The sequence below is a fragment of the Carassius auratus genome, chromosome 19 (assembly GCF_003368295.1).
Source record: "Carassius auratus strain Wakin chromosome 19, ASM336829v1, whole genome shotgun sequence".
In the NCBI taxonomy this organism is placed as follows: domain Eukaryota; kingdom Metazoa; phylum Chordata; class Actinopteri; order Cypriniformes; family Cyprinidae; genus Carassius; species Carassius auratus.
Window position 1 is genome coordinate 20683492 of NC_039261.1, and position 21471 is coordinate 20704962.

Here is a 21471-nt window from a genome sequence, read left to right on the forward strand (position 1 = left end):
CTGTCAGCCACCTTGTTTTATGTTCATGTGTTTTCTATAAACATAAACTCTTCATTTGGCTTGGTAAGTCTCTGAACAAAATGAAATCACATCACAACATCACTATCAAAATCAGAGAAGCTCAGAGCAGCAGTAGCTGATGACACATGGGAATGCTGTTATACAACATACGGTTCCTCTGATGTCCTATATCTTAAAGGGTGGATAAGAGGATCTGGTGGGTTACAGTGTCAAAGGCAGCAAAAAGATCCAGTAGATTAAGGTGACAGAGAGAGTGACAGACTGTGGTGAAGGAGTGCTTAGAGTACATACCATCAGCACTTGCATCTGACTGTCAGTGTCTCTTTGCTCGGTGGACTCATGCAGACGTGAGTAAGTCTTCTGCTGCTGCTTCAGTACTGCTTGTTAATTAAGTACTTCCTCACTGACTGCTTCACTGCCGAGTTCACTTCCTTCATTAACAGCCCAAAGGCTAAAAAGTATCAAGTAAATCAATAGGATAGCTATAAACTAGCAAAAAGTAACTAACCTTATCTTAACAGGCTTAGAATTGCAGTTCAAAGCAGTCATAAGCCATTTTTTTAATTTATTGAACAAAACACAGCTGCTTCTCTTTTGGATTTATAAGATGAACATTTAAGACCCTGTCCACCATCACCACAGTACAAAATGTACAATTTACCATCCATCCATAAGAAGGGCCATCGCTAGTTTGGTGAAAGGTGGTGAAGATTATAGGGTCCCATGGGTGAGGGGGGCCCCTGGCGATCTCAATCGACTGGCAGAGGCCAGCCTAAAAAGACGCTCAGGACAGTTTACGGGCACCTGTGCATCATCACGAAAAGCTTATCATTTGCACGTGTTTTTAAGCCTTGCCTATTTAAACATTCAAAAGAGTAAAAAAAAAAAATCAAACATAAGACTCAGAAAAACTCAACCGAGTACCTGTCACCTCATCTAGGAATCCCCCTCTTCAGGCACCAAAGGTTGTTTTGCATTTTAAAATTCGCTTTTATTTTAATGTCGTTTTCAATTTTGCTATAAAATTAAGTTTCTTTTTTATTTTCGTTTCATTAATAATTTTCTTAATTTTAGTTTAGTTTTTTGTGAACATTTCTATTGAGTTTGTATATAGAATAGTTTCAGTTTTAGTAATTAAAGTTTGCAACACAAAAACCGTGGATAACGTAATGTCTCTGTGTATAGACACCAGAGGGCACGCTTTCTAGTTTTGTTTATTTCTTTTTGTCACAGAATGTTCTTAAACAAGAAGATCCAAGTGCAGCTTTTATTTAAAAGTCCAAAAAAACAGTAGCCTAATCCACATTGGGACAAAGGCAGAAAAACATAGAAAGGGTAATTCACAGATGGAACCTGCAAAAACTGAAAACAGAACTCAAGGTAACACTTTAGAATACTGATCCATCATTAATGAAGAACACATGAGTAAGATTTTGAGGGTTTTGTTAAATATTGGATAGTAGTGATTCAGGTTTTACTACATCCTCCTAAAATAATTAACATTTTTGGGAACACTATTCTAGTCCGTGATAACTCAAGTAATTACTGAAGTCTTTATAAATTTTTAAAGTATTTGTAAGTTCATGGTTAGTAGAGTTGCTAGATTTGGCAACACTTAAATCATTATTAATGGGTTACCATGATCTTAGAATACTGATGCAAATAATTATTAATTATTTCTTCAGAAGGATGTAGTAACACTTGAGTCATTACTATCCTACATGATAGGTAAAAAATGTTAGCATGAATGCACTGCAAGTCGCTTTGGATAAAAGCATCTGCTAAATCCATTAATTTAATTTAATTTAATTTAATTTACTATCCAAAACTTTACATATATCTCAAAAGCTAAAAAATGACATCAGTCAGTATTAGGGAGTTATGATTTAGAATGCTGATCCAAGTAATTAGTAGTTCCTTTAGAAGGATTTGGTAATATTTCAGTCCTTAAATACAATGGTCATCTTTGCTCTTAAATGGTACAAAGTTATAAGGTAAAATGTTGTACATGTAAGTAGTGGTACAAAACGGTACACTTTAGGGTACTACACCATTTGATGGCCACTTGTACCCTAAAAGGTCAAGTTTTGTACCTTTCTTTCTGAAAGTATATTTTCACAAACAACTGTTAATATTGTAATGTAATATTGTTCAATTCAATTCAAGTTTATTTGTATAGCGCTTTTTACAATACAAATCGGTAGCACTTTATTTTACAGTCCTGTTCCTCATGTACATACTATGTACTTATTATAGTAATTACAATAACTATGTAATAACTAGGTACTAACCCTGAACCTACCCCTAAACCTAACCCTACCCGCGTAGTTACCTTGTATTACAAGAACTTTCTTAGATAAATACACTGTAAGTACACTATAAGTACATGTTAGTACACGTACTGTAAAATAAAGTGCAACCTACAAATCATTACAAAGCAACTTTACAGAAAATTAAGTTTCTACAATATTTAGTAGTAGCTTATAAGTGTTTATATATTGTTTATAGGAATAAATAGGTTTCAGGTTTCATTGTTTGACTTTGAATTAACAACAGGATGATTCTTGAAAGTTACACGTGTGTGATGATCACTATGGGTTTGTGTCTGTTGATTCTGATGAATGTGATCTGTCTGTAGTGTCTCTTTATTCACCATCAGCTGATCCAGAGAAGATCAGACTAACATCTAAAACCTGAAAGTAAAACACAAGACAAAAAGTATTTGCACTATTTGTCAGAGATAACAAACAATTTTAAAACTCATTCAGATTTTGATTTTGCATCCAAACCACCGAGAATGATGACCCTTGACCCTTATCCACTATGAATGTCCTGTTTCTGTACTTGGGTAAGTTTTATAATATTGGAAATATTCACCAAAATCTGCTTTTACAATTGAGATTTTCTCAAAATACTTAATTTTGGGTATTGAAAAACATATATGTTTATATGTGCACCAATGATGGAAGGACAAGATCACAGTAAGATCTGTACAGGACATATCTTCACTCCAGTTTACATGCTGTTTTCATTATTGTGATCACTCATATGTGGTTAGTTTTACAGTATACTGGTCGCTGTTTTAATCTACTTAAGTCAAACGCTAAACTAATTTCTATATATGTACTGGATGGTTATTTGGCACTGTAATGAAACTGAAATGAGATAATGGCATTGCAAATGGGGTTTCCATTGCATTATCCATGCCAGCTCTGGATGAAGATAAGGAGCAGAGTGGCAGCAAGTTTTTGACAGAGTTTAGTGATTTGAACATGATTAAGGTGTTTACATGCCTGTTTGTTCTGGCATGTAAACATTGTACATGGTTACTACAATTATGAGCTCAATAACAAATTTGAACAAAGTATTGTTTACATGAGATACATTTTAATCACAATATTGCCTATAAACAGACTCAAACTCTTATTAAACATGTCTGTAAGTAATTATTACAGTAACTATGAGAGTAACCTAAGAAGAAACTGTATCAACTTTTAATTATAAATCACTACTCACTTAAGCGTTTCCAGTTTATAAGGTGGATTATCCTTCAGAGCAGAGAGCAGCTTTACATCAGAGTCTCTTAGTTTATTTCCAGTCAGATCCAGTTCTTTCAGGTGTGAGGGGTTTGATCTCAGAGCTGAAGCCAGAGCAGCACAACCTTCATCTGTGACTCCACAATCACTCAACCTGTAGAGAACAATTTAATTTAACCTTTATTTAACCAGGCAAGTCATTAAGAACGGGTTCTTATTTATTTGTTTATCTTATTTGTTATTATATAACAGCCTGGCAGGAGAGTACATATCTCCTGAAAGACACACTAACATACATAACAATACACATAAGGCACATAAAATAAATAAATACATTAAAAAAAACATATGTTAAAACATTTACAAGTTGAGGTAAAAACACTCACTAGTATTTTTTTAAAATGCAAAGTCTGAAATATTTGCCTCTAGTTTCAATAACTTTTGTAGCACTTTCCAGTCATTAGGAGCACCAAATTCAAAAGTAGAACGACCATAAGTAGTTTTCTTACTAGGTAAAAATAAATAAATGAAAATTATCAAATCCTTTACTCCCCAAATGCTCTCATTGGTTGAGAGGCGTCTTGACACCCATCCCAAGCCAGTACTGATCAACATCCCACCCTCCTGTGACCCATGGTTTGATTGTATGTGAATTCAGAGCGAGTGAGCAATATACTTTCAAAATAATAATAATAATTAATTCATGCATTAAAGCGATAATAACTCATTAACTTGTCCAGCCCTAGTTAAATTGTTGTTGTTGTTGTTGTTGTTAATTTAAAAATGAATCTAGTGTTCTTTAGCATTGCTGATGCCATGACATGAACCCTGCTCTCACATCAAACAGAACCAAACCAGTTATTTGATATTAACCAAACTGTGGCATTGGAATATTGCTACACCCCTAGACAGGAGATATTGTTAGTCTTGATTAGATTTGGTTTTAATTTTGTTCATTATTCATAGAAGGAAAATGAAAGAGAATGTTAACACATTACTACAATCTTACCGCAGTATCTCCAGTTTACAGATAGGATCTTTCAGTCCAGCCGTAAGCAGATTCACTCCTGAGTCTTCTAGTTCATTTCCAGACACATCCAGTTCTCTCAGGTGTGAGGGGATTGATCTCAGAGCTGAAGCCAGAGCAGCACAACCTTCATCTGTGACTCCACAATAACTCAACCTGTAGAGAACAATGACACCCTTCAGTCTCTCAGTTCAGGATCTACAGCTCAGATCAGCAGGAACTTCATCAGAAAGAGAGACCAAATCCACAACACAGGTAACAGGTCCGGTCTATTGTGATGTGATGTGTAGGTCAAGTATAGCAACCCACAGTTGGAATTTGTGCTTTTCATTTTACCCATCCAAGTGCACACACACGCACACACACACACTTGCACACGCACACACACACTGCGAGTAAGCAGTGAGTAGTGAACACAAAGACACACATATACACACACACACACACACACACACACACACACACATTACGTGACTGAATGCACAAGTGCTCTTCTTCTTGAGCATTTGAGTGCATGGCTAAAAATGAGATTAGAGTGCAATCTGCTGTTAAAAAACTATGCTAAGAATAGATTCTGTGAGAATTGCGATGCATTTGGCAAATCTCAGAATCGATCCATAAATCACAATTCATCAATTTATTGTCACAGTCCTAATAATAAATAAGTATCACATCAATCACTTTGTTTAGTATGGAGCACCGCAAGGCTCAGTACTAAGACCTTTGCGTTACACCCTATACATGTAACCCTTGGGAAATGTCATTAGGAAACATGGAGTTAGATTTCACTGTAATGGTAAAGGTGTTCAGCTCTATGTTTCATAGTGGCCGGATGAAACATACTAATTCATAAATAATGCATAGTTGATACAAAAAATGGATAAGCAGTCATTTTCTTACTACTAAATCCAGAAAGGTTTTAATTATTTGACCAAAACCCTGTACATGCAATGACCTAAAATACTCTCTAACACTTGATGGCTGCTTCTGTCCAGTTTTCTGTGTGCCAATAATATATATATATAAATATATATATATATATATATATATATATATATATATATATATATATATATATATATATATATATATATATATTAGTAGGGTTCAGATTCTTTGAAGGCATGTTAACATCACTGCTGAACAACTGAGCTACACTGCTGCCTTCAATCAATTCTTCTCTTCACAAGAACTTCAGTCAAGTTTACTTATTTTATGTATTAGAGAAATAAAATACAGTGGTGGACCACTTAAAAACTGTGCAACCAAATAAAGGAAAACAGTGAAGACCTGCTTCTACATGCTGATTGATGGAAATCATTCCAATATCATAGAAAGCAGGGATGGATCATGATTTATCGCTTCCAAAATAAAAGTTTGTTTTTGCATAATACAATTGTGCCAGCAGTGAACCATGACTCATGAACCTAGGCCTTAGAAAAGACTAACTATCAGCATAGCTTATGGTGTCCTCTTTGCTCTTTCAAAAGTCATCTTTGACAATTCAACCTCTGAAACAAGAGTCTAATCCAGCCTTAAGAGTGCTGGGACAAGTGCAACGCTTTAAAATTGTCTTTAAAATTGTCTTTAAAATTCACACACGAGTTTACGAACACTGGCTGCACAACCGACGCTGTCTGGGGATCCCAGCTGCCACTCTGGGCACTGTTCAAAATCCTAAAGAGCCACAGAGCCCCTCAGCATCACTCATATAATTTTCGTTTAAATTAAATTGTATTTTGTGCAGAAATGTATAAATGTACATGTTGTAAATCTGCCAGATATGACTCTCTAAATTGCTGCGCAAACTAACATGGCGGTATCCCTCACACATTATAGATCAATTAAAAAGATAATTATAAAGAAAATTACAAAACACATACACTTACACATATTTGAGAATCATAATATCAGACAGTTGTTGACAGTTAACAAGTTTGTTAATATTTTGCTGAAAAAAAGGAAAAACTAAAAAGTGAAATCTGTCATACATTGTTTTTGTGGTTGCAGTGTATAGTGTCAAGGGTAACATGTTGACATAGAAACAAGGTGAAATAAAAAAATATTAATCGTGATTCATCGATTTTACAGCCCTAATAGAAGTAAGAATAATTACAATTTTATGTACATACCCCCAAATCCCCAACACACATCTGTATGACATAAAGCAGTTGTTGCTGTCACATCATCCACTCATTATATTATATAGGAAAATCCTACATTGTAAAATGACTTTAAAATTTTGGAAAGAATGTAGTGAAGATTAAAACAGCATTCTCTTCAATTTTCTGAAAGGACACTTTAAGATTTAATTTTAATTTAATTCATACAGACCACAGAAATAAATGGGTGAGGCGGTTGAGACATTCAGTCAGTCTTACCGCAGTATCTCCAGAATACAGAGAGGATCTTTCAGTCCATCAGAGAGCAGATTCAGTCCTGACGCCCCTAATTTATTCATTGACAGATCCAGTTCCTTCAGGTGTGAGGGGTTTGATCTCAGAGCTGAAGTCAGAGCAGCACAACCTTCATCTGTGACTCCACAATCACTCAACCTGTAGAGAACAATGACACCCTTCAGTCTCTCAGTTCAGGATCTACAGATTATATAAGCAGGAACTTCACAATCAGAAAGAGAGACTAAATACACAGTATGGCTAACAGGTCCAGTCTAAGGTTCAGACTATCTTCTACATGGTGCTAGAGGGTGTTCAGTATTAGTCTGAATATTAAAAAAAGTACCACAGACAGGCCTTGGAGGAGAAGAGTATAAATCACGATTGGCGGTCATTCTGGCCTGCCGGCTGCCGCTGTGCAGTTGATCAGGCTGACGTGCAATAGGCTGTTATGCAACTGTGAATTAATTGATGATTTTATGAATCTACGAATCAGTAGATCACGGAGTGAAAATGACACTACCACATGACCAAACATCAGCGAAGCATTGCCTAATTGGTTATATCCAGAGGCAGGCTTTATCTTAGAAAATCGCGCAAAAAATGGAGCTATAAGTGCAAAAGAGGAGCAGAGACGGAACGAATAAAAAGGAGAAAAGCCCTGGCCACAGACACAGCAAATTGCTGCAAAATCCCAGCCATGTTCGCCAGTAAGGGGGCAGGTCGGTCAGAATTACATTTATATTTACTAGGGATGGGACGGTTCACTGAAAAATCCGAACCGCTCGGTTCACCACACTCTTAGAAAAAAGGGTTCATTGGGGTTCTATATAGAACCATAAGGTTCTTTACTCAACTCCAAAGAACCTTTTATGCTAAAAAGGTTCTATAATGACAAAAAATAACCCTTTTGGCACAAAGGTTCTTTAGGCTATTATTCATACATATATTACATTATTCTGCAACATTTTGTATTTGTAATTTAATTATTATTTGTAGTAACTTAATATCACATTATAATCATGCAGATTTTTGGAGAAAAAATTGAAATGGCACTCTTTGTGTGATATTGATTAACTACATAAAATGATATAAATATATACATTTTCTAACCCCCATATCTTGAATTTTGTGATCATTGACATGACTTCATAAATGTATTTGAATACACCGAATAATGCAGTGAAAGAATACACTCAAAATACACACGGGCACTAGTATGACTTCATCATGTAACTTTACATTAGCCTACATGCCTGCACTTTTTAGGCACGATTTATTTAGTTTTTGAATATACTTCATACTGTTAAAAGGCACATCAGTAAAACAAAAAAAACAAGTTACACTCTTGGAAAACGTAATTAGAACTAGCTACTAGTTAAAAATGCATATCCATATACAGCTATGATTTGCGAACCCCAAACTGACTCAAATGATTCGCGAACCCGATCTGAACTCCCGAATTGACTCAAATGATTCGCGGTCCCGCTACGAACTCCTGAACTGATTCAAATGATTCGCGATCCCGCTCCGAACTTCCGAACTGATTCAAATGATTCGCGATTCCCAAACTGACTCAAATGATTCGTGAACACGCTAAGAACTATCGAACTGATTCAAATGATTTGTGATCCCCAATCTGAATCAAATAATTCGCGAACCCGCTTTGAACTCCCAATCTGACTCAAATGATTCGCGAACCCGCTTTGAACTCCCAAACTGGCTCAAATGATTCGTGAAACCCGCTTTGAACTCCCGAAATGACTAAAATGATTCGCAATCCCTCTACGAACTCCAGAACTGAATCAAATGATTCGCGATTCCCAAACTGACTCAAATGATTCGAAAATAATCCCCAAACTGGCTCAAATGATTCGCGATTCCGCTACAAACTCCCAAACTGACTCAAATGATTCGCAAACCCGCTAAGAACTCCCGAACTGACTGAAATGAATCGCGAACCTGCTCCGAACTCCTGAACTGATTCAAATGATTTGATAGAATATTCTTAATAATAATAGATAATATATACTACTATATATATATATATATATATATATATATATATATATATATATATATATAAAATATTATATATTTTTGAAGTATAGTTTTTCCATAAACATAGCATATACAACGGTACTGAAACCGTGACTCTAAAACCGTGAAACAAACCGAACTGTGAAAAAGTTGAACTGTTCCACCGTAATATTTACATAATCATTTGGCAGATGGACGCTTTCATTCAAAGCGACTTACAATAGATAAAATCTAAAAAAAAAGGGGTGTACAGTTCAGCTTTTGAGTCAGAGCAGGAACCTTCAGGTACAGTTTAAGCTATTAGCGAAACTAAACATGCTAGCTATACTCTTAGAAAAATATGTGCTTTTGTGATTTATAAGGTCATCAGTAGTAGGACTGTGATCATTGGGACATACAATTGATGGCTGCATAATTAATATAGAAAAGTGCTTATTTCATATTGCAGAGAAACTCAGTGTGCAGGGTGAGAGAGAGAGGGATTCAGGGAAAGATGATAGAGACAGTGAATGCCTTCATACAGTATTGTTCAAAATAATAGCAGTACAATGTGACTAACCAGAATAATCAAGGTTTTTAGTATATTTTTTATTGCTACGTGGCAAACAAGTTACCAGTAGGTTCAGTAGATTCTCAGAAAACAAACAAGACCCAGCATTCATGATATGCACGCTCTTAAGGCTGTGCAATTGGGCAATTAGTTGAAAGGGGTGTGTTCAAAAAAATAGCAGTGTCTACCTTTGACTGTACAAACTCAAAACTATTTTGTACAAACATTTTTTTTTTTTTCTGGGATTTAGCAATCCTGTGAATCACTAAACTAATATTTAGTTGTATGACCACAGTTTTTTTAAAACTGCTTGACATCTGTGTGGCATGGAGTCAACCAACTTGTGGCACCTCTCAGCTGTTATTCCACTCCATGATTCTTTAACAACATTCCACAATTCATTCACATTTCTTGGTTTTGCTTCAGAAACAGCATTTTTGATATCACCCCACAAGTTCTCAATTGGATTAAGGTCTGGAGATTGGGCTGGCCACTCCATAACATTAATTTTGTTGGTTTGGAACCAAGACTTTGCCCGTTTACTAGTGTGTTTTGGGTCATTGTCTTGTTGAAACAACCATTTCAAGGGCATGTCCTCTTCAGCATAGGGCAACATGACCTCTTCAAGTATTTTAACATATGCAAACTGATCCATGATCCCTGGTATGCGATAAATAGGCCCAACACCATAGTAGGAGAAACATGCCCATATCATGATGCTTGCACCTCCATGCTTCACTGTCTTCACTGTGTACTGTGGCTTGAATTCAGAGTTTGGGGGTCGTCTCACAAACTGCCTGTGGCCCTTGGACCCAAAAAGAACAATTTTACTCTCATCAGTCCACAAAATGTTCCTCCATTTCTCTTTAGGCCAGTTGATGTGTTCTTTGGCAAATTGTAACCTCTTCTGCACATGCCTTTTTTTTAACAGAGGGACTTTGCGGGGGATTCTTGAAAATAGATTAGCTTCACACAGACGTCTTCTAACTGTCACAGTACTTACAGGTAACTCCAGACTGTCTTTGATCATCCTGGAGGTGATCATTGGCTGAGCCTTTGCCATTCTGGTTATTCTTCTATCCATTTTGATGGTTGTCTTCCGTTTTCTTCCACGTCTCTCTGGTTTTGCTCTCCATTTTAAGGCATTGGAGATCATTTTAGCTGAACAGCCTATCATTTTTTGCACCTCTTTATAGGTTTTCCCCTCTCTAATCAACTTTTTAATCAAAGTACGCTGTTCTTCTGAACAATGTCTTGAACGACCCATTTTCCTCAGCTTTCAAATGCATGTTCAACAAGTGTTGGCTTCATCCTTAAATAGGGGCCACCTGATTCACATCTGTTTCTTCACAAAATTGATGACCTCAGTGATTGAATGCCACACTGCTATTTTTTTGAACACACCCCTTTCAACTAATTCAACTAATTGCCCAATTGCACAGCCTTAAGAGCGTGCATATCATGAATGCTGGGTCTCATTTGTTTTCTGAGAATCTACTGAACCTACTGGTAACTTGTTTGCCATGTAGCAATAAAAAAATATACGAAAAACCTTGATTATTCTGGTTAGTCACATTGTACTGCTATTATTTTGAACAATACTGTACTTCTTGATACTTCATTTGATTATTTTGCCGTTCACAGTCTGAGGATTTTGATTTATTTTTTAAGTATAACCCAATTCAAACCACTGAAAGAGCCAAAGAGTTTAGCAGTCTGGTGGACACATGAATTGGGTGGTGTCTGCAGCAACAGAGGAGGCCTGGGATGGAGTCAAATTCCCTGATTTACTGTCCCAGTTGCCACTGGACATGGGGTTTCCTCCGTAGGTACATTGGACCAAAAAGGCATTTTAGTTTTGCCGATTGAAGGGCCGGGGCTCGAGCTCAAGTTTTATATTCTGTGAATAACGTGCCGTGCCACTTATTGTTAACACAGCCTCTTAATATGATGGTAAAGTGTTATTGCCTTAAATTTTCTCTTCAAATGACAGTTTATTATCCCAATTATCAGCATGGTTACAATTTGAAGATTGGATTTTGATCTCATACAGTTCAGTAAACTAGAATCTAATATCGCTAATTAATTACATAGACACAATTTTGGATAGGCTTCTCATAGCATTATTTATGCAACTGCAGTTGCCAGTTTATGTGTAATAACTAATGTTATTATGCAAATACCTCTTTATTATTCAGTCCTGTACATTAAAAAAATATTTTAATAGGTTTTGTTTTATTTAGCATTCAATAAAAGCTAAATGTTTTTATGCATTACTGCAAACCTGAAATGAAACCATCACGTTTGGTTCCCATAATAGGAATGAGACGCTGCAACGCTTGGTCCCTTATACCAATATAAACAGAAATGCACAAAACTGATTATAACAAAATGTCTATAATTTGGCCTACATGTCAACATTAATAATATAATAAAATCTGATAAGAATATTTTACATTTCTGGCACAATACCTCAGTTAGTGTTAATACAGTAAATCCATTGTAAATGTTGGAGATTTGTGGTTTGAAAAGTAGGCTATTCTAATTGTATATTTGTTGCAATGGTTCTTCTGTTTTCTGTTTTCATTTGTAAATTATGCTTTGTGGGCCACTTATATTTTAACAGACATGCTGCAAGCTGTTTGAAATTCATCCACGGGCCGGACTTTGGACACTCCTGTTCTACAGCAACTGATAACTCCTATGAATTAATTCACACAGGGCAGAAAGGTCTAAGCCATCACAGCCCTTGTAGAAAACAGGAAACCAGAGAGTGTTGCCCAATGGAGACACCTCCTATCATCAAATGATATAGCAGCAATCACTGCTAGATAAAATCAAGACTGGCTGGGGCCACAACTACAGAAAACTGACTCAATAGGAACTCCAGCACTGAAGCCATAGGACAGTGTAATGGATCCAAGTTGCTTTGCCCATACCACACCAGGAAACAAAGAGTCTAATGGTGCAGACCTGCTTCTACATGGTGATCATTTCAATATCATAGAAAATGCCAGAATCATTACATTTTTATGTAAATACCCCTGAATCCCCAATACATTCGTATGATTTATAGCAGTTGTCAGTTTCATATTATCCACCACCTTAAACTATCATCATAACTATAGACAATACATTATGTAATAAAGTTTAAAACAACTTCAATTATATGACAGGACACTTTACATTTTCATCTTAATTTTGTTCATACTGCCATGCGAGCAAAATGGAGGAGAATGTTTATTCATCTTACCGCAGTGTTTCCAGTCTACAGTGAGGATCCTTCAGTCCATCAGAGAGCAGATTCAGTCCCGAGTCTCCTAGTTTATTCAGTGACAGATCCAGTTCTCTCAGGTGTGAGGGGTTTGATCTCAGAGCTGAAGCCAGAGCAGCACATGCTTCATCTGTGACACCACACTTACCCAACCTGTGGAGAATAATGACACTATTCTGGGTTTGCATTCTCAGTTGGGCCCAAAAAAGGACACTTTTTCATATAAAGCACATTTCTACTGCTCAAAGAGCATAGTAATCAAGTAAACCAAACAAAACAAAAAAAATATATAGAGCCTTTCCCAGGCTCAAGGACGCTTTACAATAAATTTATTTTGGTTGAAAATTGGTAAACTGGACATTGTCAGCTACAGGTTTGGAAGAATTAGAGGGACAATGGGTAATTGTATAGATTATTCATATGTATATACACATTCAAACTCTCCAAGAAAACTTTCCACCTAATTCATAAAACGTGTGTCTTTTATAATGCCTTTTATACAGACCCATTTTACAAAGCTCCGATTAGCTGGCTGTACTTGCGCTGTTATTTAGAGAAACCTCGCAGCTCGAGCTACATTCAATAACAATACGTTTTCTTACTATTTCCTTTTAGATTAAATATTATAACTATTATCCTAAGATTAAAAACAAATATTTTGTCTTAACTAGCCTATATATTGCCTATGTGTACAGTATATGCATAGATCATATAGCTTATTAAGAACAGCCAGAGTGTGATAGCTCTGCATATGTGTACTTAGTTGTTCCTATTTTTTCTTAAACTCAGAATATATTTTATTATGAAAAGTTTAAGTGAATCATGATTCGTTCGCAAAAACGTTTGTACACAGGTTTCACTTACAAATTTCTGCATATGCATGCTTAGTGAAGGAGACCCAATAAATGCTAGGAATACTGTACATGCATATAAAACATCAATCTTACTCATAAAATAACCTGAACACTTTCTACATAACTCAGGACTGGCATTAGGAAATTAAGATATCTTGGGATTAACTACTTTTTCAAAGGTATTAAACTCAATTAACTTTAAAACAAAAAGAAAGACTAACTGACAGTAAACACTTCCGATTGGCCATTAGAGGCTGTCACAATGGAGGATCCATTTTATAAGCCGCTTCTCCATACCAAGTACGCAAGGATTTGGACTTGCATCCTTGGTAATTCAGACAAGGCAAGTTTGACTTGGGAGGAGGACACAGTTCCAGTAATTCTGCAAATCGAAGAACAGCCTACTCGCCTTGGCTACTTATCATCACTGTATTATATTTTCAATAATATGAAAAATGGTATCAAACACCACTGCCTCTTTTCAGCTCAGAACTCAAAACAGCTCAGATCACACCGTCCTCTATTCACCAGTTGTTTACTTTTGTAAATGCCACACATAAAGACATGGCTGTCAGCCGCTTCAGAGATCCAGATTCTAGTGCTAATACAACCAGTAAAACAGCCCAAGGGAGAAACTGTTTCTCTAGGGCCCATCCTGCTGACTAGCTCCTAGAATGGAGTTCCTGAGTAGAACTATGTGGTGGGAAAGCCCCTACTGACACTGAGCTGAGCTACAAATGCTGCAAACTAGAGCGTGCACACAAAAAAAACACATTAGTGTTTGAAAGAGGTTGACTGTAGAGTGTGTCAAGTCAAGTCAAGTCAAGTCTGCTTTATTGTCAATTCTTCCACATGTACAGTACGTACATACAGAGAATTGAAATTGCGTTACTCTCAGACCCCCGGTGCATACAGATAACACTTACAGCAGAGCCTTAAAATCTAGATCAAAAATAAAATTTAAGATACAGCTATAAAATAAGGGAATGTAAAAAAAAAAAAAGACTTAAAATACAATTCAAAATAAAGTTAAATAAAGCAGTGCAAGGCACATGGCAGATAGAGTGCAAACCAGTGAAGTGAACAAACAGTGCAGATAAATAGATTTTTAGTGCAAAAAAGGTTATTCAGGCTGATTAAAGTGACAAAGGGCTCAAGAGCAGTTATTTTATTTAACTGATTGATGAGGTAGTAGAATGACCATCGGTTCAATAATTCCTTACATTTATATAGCACTTTTCTAGACACTCAAAGCGCTTACATAGTCAGGGGGTATCTCCTCATCCACCACCAGTGTGCAGCATCCACCTGAATGATGCGACGGCAGCCATATTGCGCCAGAACGCCCACCACACACCAGCTTACTGATGGAGAGGAGACGGAGTGATGAAGCCAATCAGCAGATATGGGGATTGTTAGGAGGCCATGATGGTCACAGGGCAATGGGCGAATTGAGCTAGGATGCCGAGGTTTTTAATGACCACATAAGACCTCGGTTTAACGTCTCATCCGAAGGACGGTGCTTGTTGACAGTATAGTGTCCCCATCACTACACTGGGGCGCTAGGACCCACACAGACCACAGGATGAGCACCCCCTGCTGGCCTCACTAGCACCTCTTCCAGCAGCAACCTATTTTTCTTAGAGGTCTCCCAGCCAGGTACTGACCAGGCTCAGCCCTGCTTAGCTTCAGTGGGCAACCGGTCTTGGGCTCCAGGGAGCCAGCTCCTGGAGCTTTGCGTGCATTGATCCTGCTGAAAGATCTCCTCACACTGTCCGGGGTCAGCATCAATATCTGGTCGCCAGGAGGAGGTGGAGTCTTCTGTGCAGTGGTGCTGTTTTGTTGCACAAAGTGAGCGAAGAAGGTGTTCAGCTCATTCAGCAGAGAGATGTTGCTGTCACAGGTCTGCGGTGGGGGTTTGTAGTCCATAATGGTCTGTATCCCCTGCCGCAGGCTCCAAGTGTCTCTGCTGACACTGAATTGATGGGCTATCCTCCTGCAGTGCTGTCTCTTAGCATCTCTGATGCCACGGGACAGGTTTGCCCTGGCTGTCCTCAGGCTGACCTCATCTCAAGCTCAGAAGGCAGCATTCCGTGTCTTCAGGAGTCTGTAGACCTACCCTGTCATCCACGGCTTCTGGTTAGCACGGACAATGATGGTTTTTGTGACTGCTACATCATCAATACACTTGTTGATGTAGTCAGTGACAGTCTCTGAGTACTCCTGGAGGTCAGTGGTGTTATTGCATGTGGCAGCCTGCTTAAACATATTCCAGTCAGTTGTGTCAAAGCAGTCTTGAAGAGCCCCAGACAATACTTCCGGTCACACTTGAATCTGTTTTTGAACTGGTTTGGCTACTTTTATTGAGCGGTCTGTATGCAGTCATTAGCATGACAGTGATGTTGTCTGAGGTCAGAGGTGGAGGAGGGCTTTGTAAGCTCCTCTCTGTGTGGTGTAAACAAAGTCTAAAATGTTATTACCTCGTGTTGTAAAGTTAATGTATTGGTGTATTTTTGGAAACACACTCTTTAAGTCAGCATGGTTGAAATCCTCAGCAATGATGAGAAAAGCATCAGGGTGTGCTGTCTGCTGCTCACTGATGTGTTGGTACAGTTCATTTAATGCATCGTTCCTGTTGCAGTTGATGTTGTTCGGGAGAATGTAAACTGAAACGCGTTTTTTTCCTCCCGTGATGAGAGCTCTGTCCGCTCGATTGCACATTAGCTGGTTGAGCTGAATAGCGCAGTCTGGAACACTGTTTGCTGAGCCATGTTTCCGTGAATACAAAAACACAACAGTCTCTTACAGTCAGATGTAGTCCAGTTTACTGGTCAAAGAGCGTACGTTAGCCAGTACAATGGTGGGGATAGATGGCTTGTGTGGGTTAGCCATTAGCCTAGCCTGGATACCTCCACGCTTACCCCTCTTTTGCTTCCTCTCATGCCGCTTGTGGCGCCTCCCCTGTGGGCGAGATGCAGTAGTGGGGGTCATTGATGGTATAGGCCTCTGGAGCAGTCTGAGATTCCGCAGCTGTTCCACGTATGCAGAGTTCAACAGTAAAAATGCAGTTCTGTGGACATCCAGCAGAAACTCATGACTGTATGCGCACTTAAAGACAGGTAGACGCAATGACGACGTACAAAAACACCATTCTGTCGGGACAAAGAGAAGCCGCTGCGTGTGGACGCACTGCCATTACTTTCCATTCCATTCCATACTGTACTAGGGGTTGCACTGACTAATCAACTAGTCAATTTCAATGGTCTGCCATGAAACTTTAAGCTTGATGTCGACTATTCACTGGTTCTATAGAGGGTGCAACAGGATAAGAAATCTTTGAAGGACTTCCACATTTATACTCTGTTTCCAAACAGTTGAAATGACAAATAAATGTATACTCTTAAAGGCTCCACAAGACATATATGATTATATTACTGGATGCTCAAAATTGAATGGGAGCATGCACATTTTAAACAGCTTATTGTATAGGTAAGTTAACTGCCGTTCTTATCTAATGCACTGCTGCACTGTAATGCACACACATAGACTATAAACAGTACAATCATTCAGCGTGGAAATGTATAAACTCTGTTCTGTGATTTCTCAATAAAATAGCATAGAAACTGAAAAGTATATATTTCTTAATAAATAGATCCCACAGCTTTACTAGTAGAGAGACACTGCCAGGTAGAATTTATTCACATGCATATGAATGTAATCTTTACTGTGATACTTTATCTGTATCTGATTTAGAATGAGCAGAAATCTGTGAGAAATATAATGACCCTTAAAAAAAAAAAAAATCGGACGAAAATCAACCCCTAGTGTGTACAGAATTAAATGAGTAGTATTAGTACTGTAAAAAGATCCTTTGCAATAAGAAGAAAATTGAGAATTTTACCACCAGTCTTACCGCAGCTTTTCCAGTTTACAGTGAGGATCCTTCAGTCCATCAGAGAGCAGCTTCACTCCTGATGCTCCTACTTTATTTAGTGACAGATTCATATTTCTCATGTGTGAGGGGTTTGATTTTAGAGCTGAAGCCAGAGCAGCACAACCTTCATATGTAACACCACAATCCATCAACCTGCAGAGATTGAAGATGCATGGTGAACTGATACAAGCTGCGACTACAGAATAACATGTAAAATATGTTTAACAGTCCTAATCATGCAGCATCTAAAAAAAAAAAACCTGCTGTCAGTTTTCAATCTACTCAGGTGCTTAGTTTTTTTTTTTGCTTTGGTAATATGCACTCTAAAGTCAAAATCATGTCCATGGGATCATGTTTTATCATTGAAGTGATTGTTGTCCATGGAACTTACTGAACTAATTTGGATTCTTTGACCACAGGCAGCAGCTTCTGAAGAACTTCATCTGCTGTATTTTGGGATCCAATGAACAGTTTTAGTTTGAAAACATCCATCTTCTGCTCTGATGTCAGCAACACATAAACCAGAGCTGACCACTGTGAAGATGAGAGTTTGGTTTCTTTTATTTTTCCAGATTTCAGATAATCTTGAATCTCCTGAATCAGTGAATCATCACCCAGTTCATTCAGACAGTGGAACAGATTGATGGATCTCTCTGGAGAGCGATTCCTCTTGATCTTCTGCTTGATGTACTTAACCGTTTCCTCATTGTTGTAAGAGCAGCTTCCTGTCTGTGTCAGTAGTTCTCGTAAGAGAGTCTGATTGGACTCCAATGAGAGACCCAGAAGAAAACGCAAAAAAAGGTCCAGATGTCCATTTTTACTCTTCAAGGCCTTTTCCACAGCTCTCTTATGCAGCTCAGATGGTGAAACATTTAAAGCCTTCTTCAAATGCTTCAAAGGACTAGAAGAAAGAGTAATAAACACATTTCTGTTTTTTTTCATAAGGGACAGATGTGCATATAGAGCTGCTAGATGTTCCTGGATGCTCAAATGAACAAAACAGAAGACTTTCCCCTGGTTCAAGCCAAACTCCTCTCTGAAGATCTGAGTGCACAATCCTGAGTACACTGCTGCTTCTGTCTCTTCAATGCCACACTCTCTCAGGTCTTCCTCATAGAAAATCAGGTTGCCTTTCACAAGCTGCTGAAAAGCCAGTTTCCCCAGTTTGAGGATCATATCTTCATCTTTGACTGTATTCTCATAGTCCTTTTCTTGCTTGATGTTGGTCTGAAGGATCAGGAAGTGTGTGTACATTTGAGTGAGAGTCTTGGGAATCTCTCCACTCTCTGCTTCACTCAACATCTTCTCCAGAACAGCGGCTGAGATCCAGCAGAACACTGGGATGTGGCACATGATGTAGAGGCTCCTTGAAGACTTCAGGTGTGAGATGATTGTATTCGCCAGACTCTGATCACTGATTCTCTTCCTGAAGTATTCCTCCTTCTGTGGATCATTGAAGCCTCGTACCTCTGTCACTCGATGGACACACTCAGAGGGGATGAGATCAGCTGCTGCTGGTCTGGAGGTGATCCAGATGAGAGCAGAGGGAAGCAGATTCCCCACAATGAGGTTCATCAGCAGCACATCCACTGAAGCTGATTCACTTACATCACACAACCTCACATCGCTCTGAAAATCCAGAGACAGGCGACACTCATCCAGACCATCAAAGATGAACAACACTTTATATTCATCACTAGATATTTCCATATCTTTGGTTTCAGGGTAAAATACATGAAGAAGATCTGAAAGACTGAGTGTTTTGTCTTTCATCAGGTTGATTTCTCTGAAAGGAAGTGGAAATATGAGCTGGACGTCCTGATTCTCTTTCCCTTCAGCCCAGTCAAGGATCAACTTCTGCACAGAGACTGTTTTTCCAATGCCAGCGACTCCCTTTGTCAGCACAGTTCTGATGGGTTTTTCTTGTCCAGGTAAAGTTCTAAAGATGTCATTGCATTTGATTGGTGTGTCCTCTGTTGCTGCTCTCCTGGATTGTGCCTCAATCTGTCTCACTTCATGCTCATTACTGATCTCTCCTCTCTCACTCTCTGTGATGTAGAGCTCTGTGTAGATCTCATTCAGGAGTGTTGGGTTTTCCTGCTTTGCTGTTCCTTCAGATAGACGCTCAAACTTCTTCACCAGATTTGATATGATTATGCTTTGGGCCAGTTGAGAGTCACTGAGATAAAGATTAAAATAAGAAATTACTACATGAATTAAAGCGGTAAAATTTAATTTAAAGTGACACCTGCTAATCTAATGATGTCATTACAGTGTAAAGAAGCATAGATGTTATCACACATTCAGCATTTGGGCCAAGTGGAAAAATTAATAAAATTTTCTATCTATCTTAAACCTAGAAATGTTATACCTCAGATTTGATTTGTTTTCCCCATTGAAAATTACTGATGTTTTCATAGATGCTTCACTCTTTATGGCACTGTGCTTCGGTGAGTTTGATCTATGCCTGTGGAATTGATGGTAAAATAATAGAAAAGTGTCCACTTAAACAGATAATCAGTTAGTCAGAAGCACACAAGGTTGGGGGTTTGATTCCCCGGGAACACATGATAGGTAAAAATGTATAGCCTGAATGCACTTTAAGTTGCTTTGGATAAAAGCGTCTGCTAAATGCATAAATGTAATTTAATTTAATTTAATCTAGACAGAAAAGTTATACCACAGATCTGTTGATATGTCTTTTCCATCAAATGATAGAATGTTGTTTTTAGACCTGTCACTCTTCATGGACACACGTTTGGAATCCAGTGACCTTGATATCTCACTGTGGAACCAAAATAATAGAACAAACACAATGGAAAAGACATAATATTATAAAGACAAGAATTAATATCATTGATATTACATGCCATATAAACTTTACACAGAGAATTCGGTCTATACATGAGAAGCTTTAGAAATGTTGAAGAATGATAACACTGCACAAGGATGATGTCACAGAGACCACAGCATCTGAATTCATAATTAGGAATATTAGAAAACCACTCAGAATATATTATCATTAGCCTATCGCACAATACCATATTATAAGACATAAAATGTATCTTCTATAACATTATGATCATATAAGGATTTTGATGTACCTGCATTCTGAAGAAAAATCTTCATCGCTGAATGTTTCTTTGTCCTCCATGATTCATAAAGTCTGAATGAAGCTGCGTGTGTATATCTGACGAGTCAGAAACACTGACAATGTATTTAAATATCATTGTTAATTTACTTGAACTTCACACTTGAATAAGTTTTCCAGTTTGTTTACAATTTGTTTATTTAAATGTTTAATTAAAATGATTAAATGAAATTACAGGGAAATATTGTTTGTTTGTTTTCAAAATTGTGGCTTCTATAACATTTGGATGTTTAAAAGTGATGTTTCCTATTTTGTACCGATACACAAGAATATATGGCCCACATCTCTACCAGTAAGTACATTTGACATGAGAAATCTTTGTGTAAATACTTAATTTTTAAGTTTTTAAAACACCTTCTTATAATTGTTACTTTATGAGGAAGTGGACAGCAGCTCACCTGACTAATGTTCACCCACTCTGATCAAAATCAAACCGGTTCCCAACATTTTCACAGTTTCCCATGTAGTGTTTCATCATGTAAATTCCCACAAAGTCACCTACAAATTGTACTGTTTAACACAATCCTCGGTTTTTCTCTTTTTAAAGAAAGCTTGTGTCCCGCTGAAAAATGGCACACAGTAGAACTCTCAGAGTGCTTTCATTTCTGGACGCAAATGTTGCCAGACTTGTTTTGAGAGAATGCAGCTTATCCACTTCTGTCATGAGACAGAGACTAGTACAAGTTTT

The 21471-nt window shown here is 37.7% G+C and overlaps 1 protein-coding gene across 1 annotated transcript; it reads right to left on the reverse strand.

The window, feature by feature from the left end:
* Positions 1–2451: 2451 nt before the first annotated feature.
* Positions 2452–20029, reverse strand: LOC113120208 (NACHT, LRR and PYD domains-containing protein 12-like; the record flags this gene model as incomplete). Its single annotated transcript, XM_026290142.1, has 8 exons — positions 2452–2714; positions 3538–3711; positions 4567–4740; positions 6966–7139; positions 12824–12997; positions 17612–17785; positions 18024–19811; positions 20004–20029. Coding segments are annotated over 8 exons (2691 nt in total), but the record flags the coding sequence as incomplete, so codon positions are not given.
* Positions 20030–21471: the final 1442 nt, after the last annotated feature.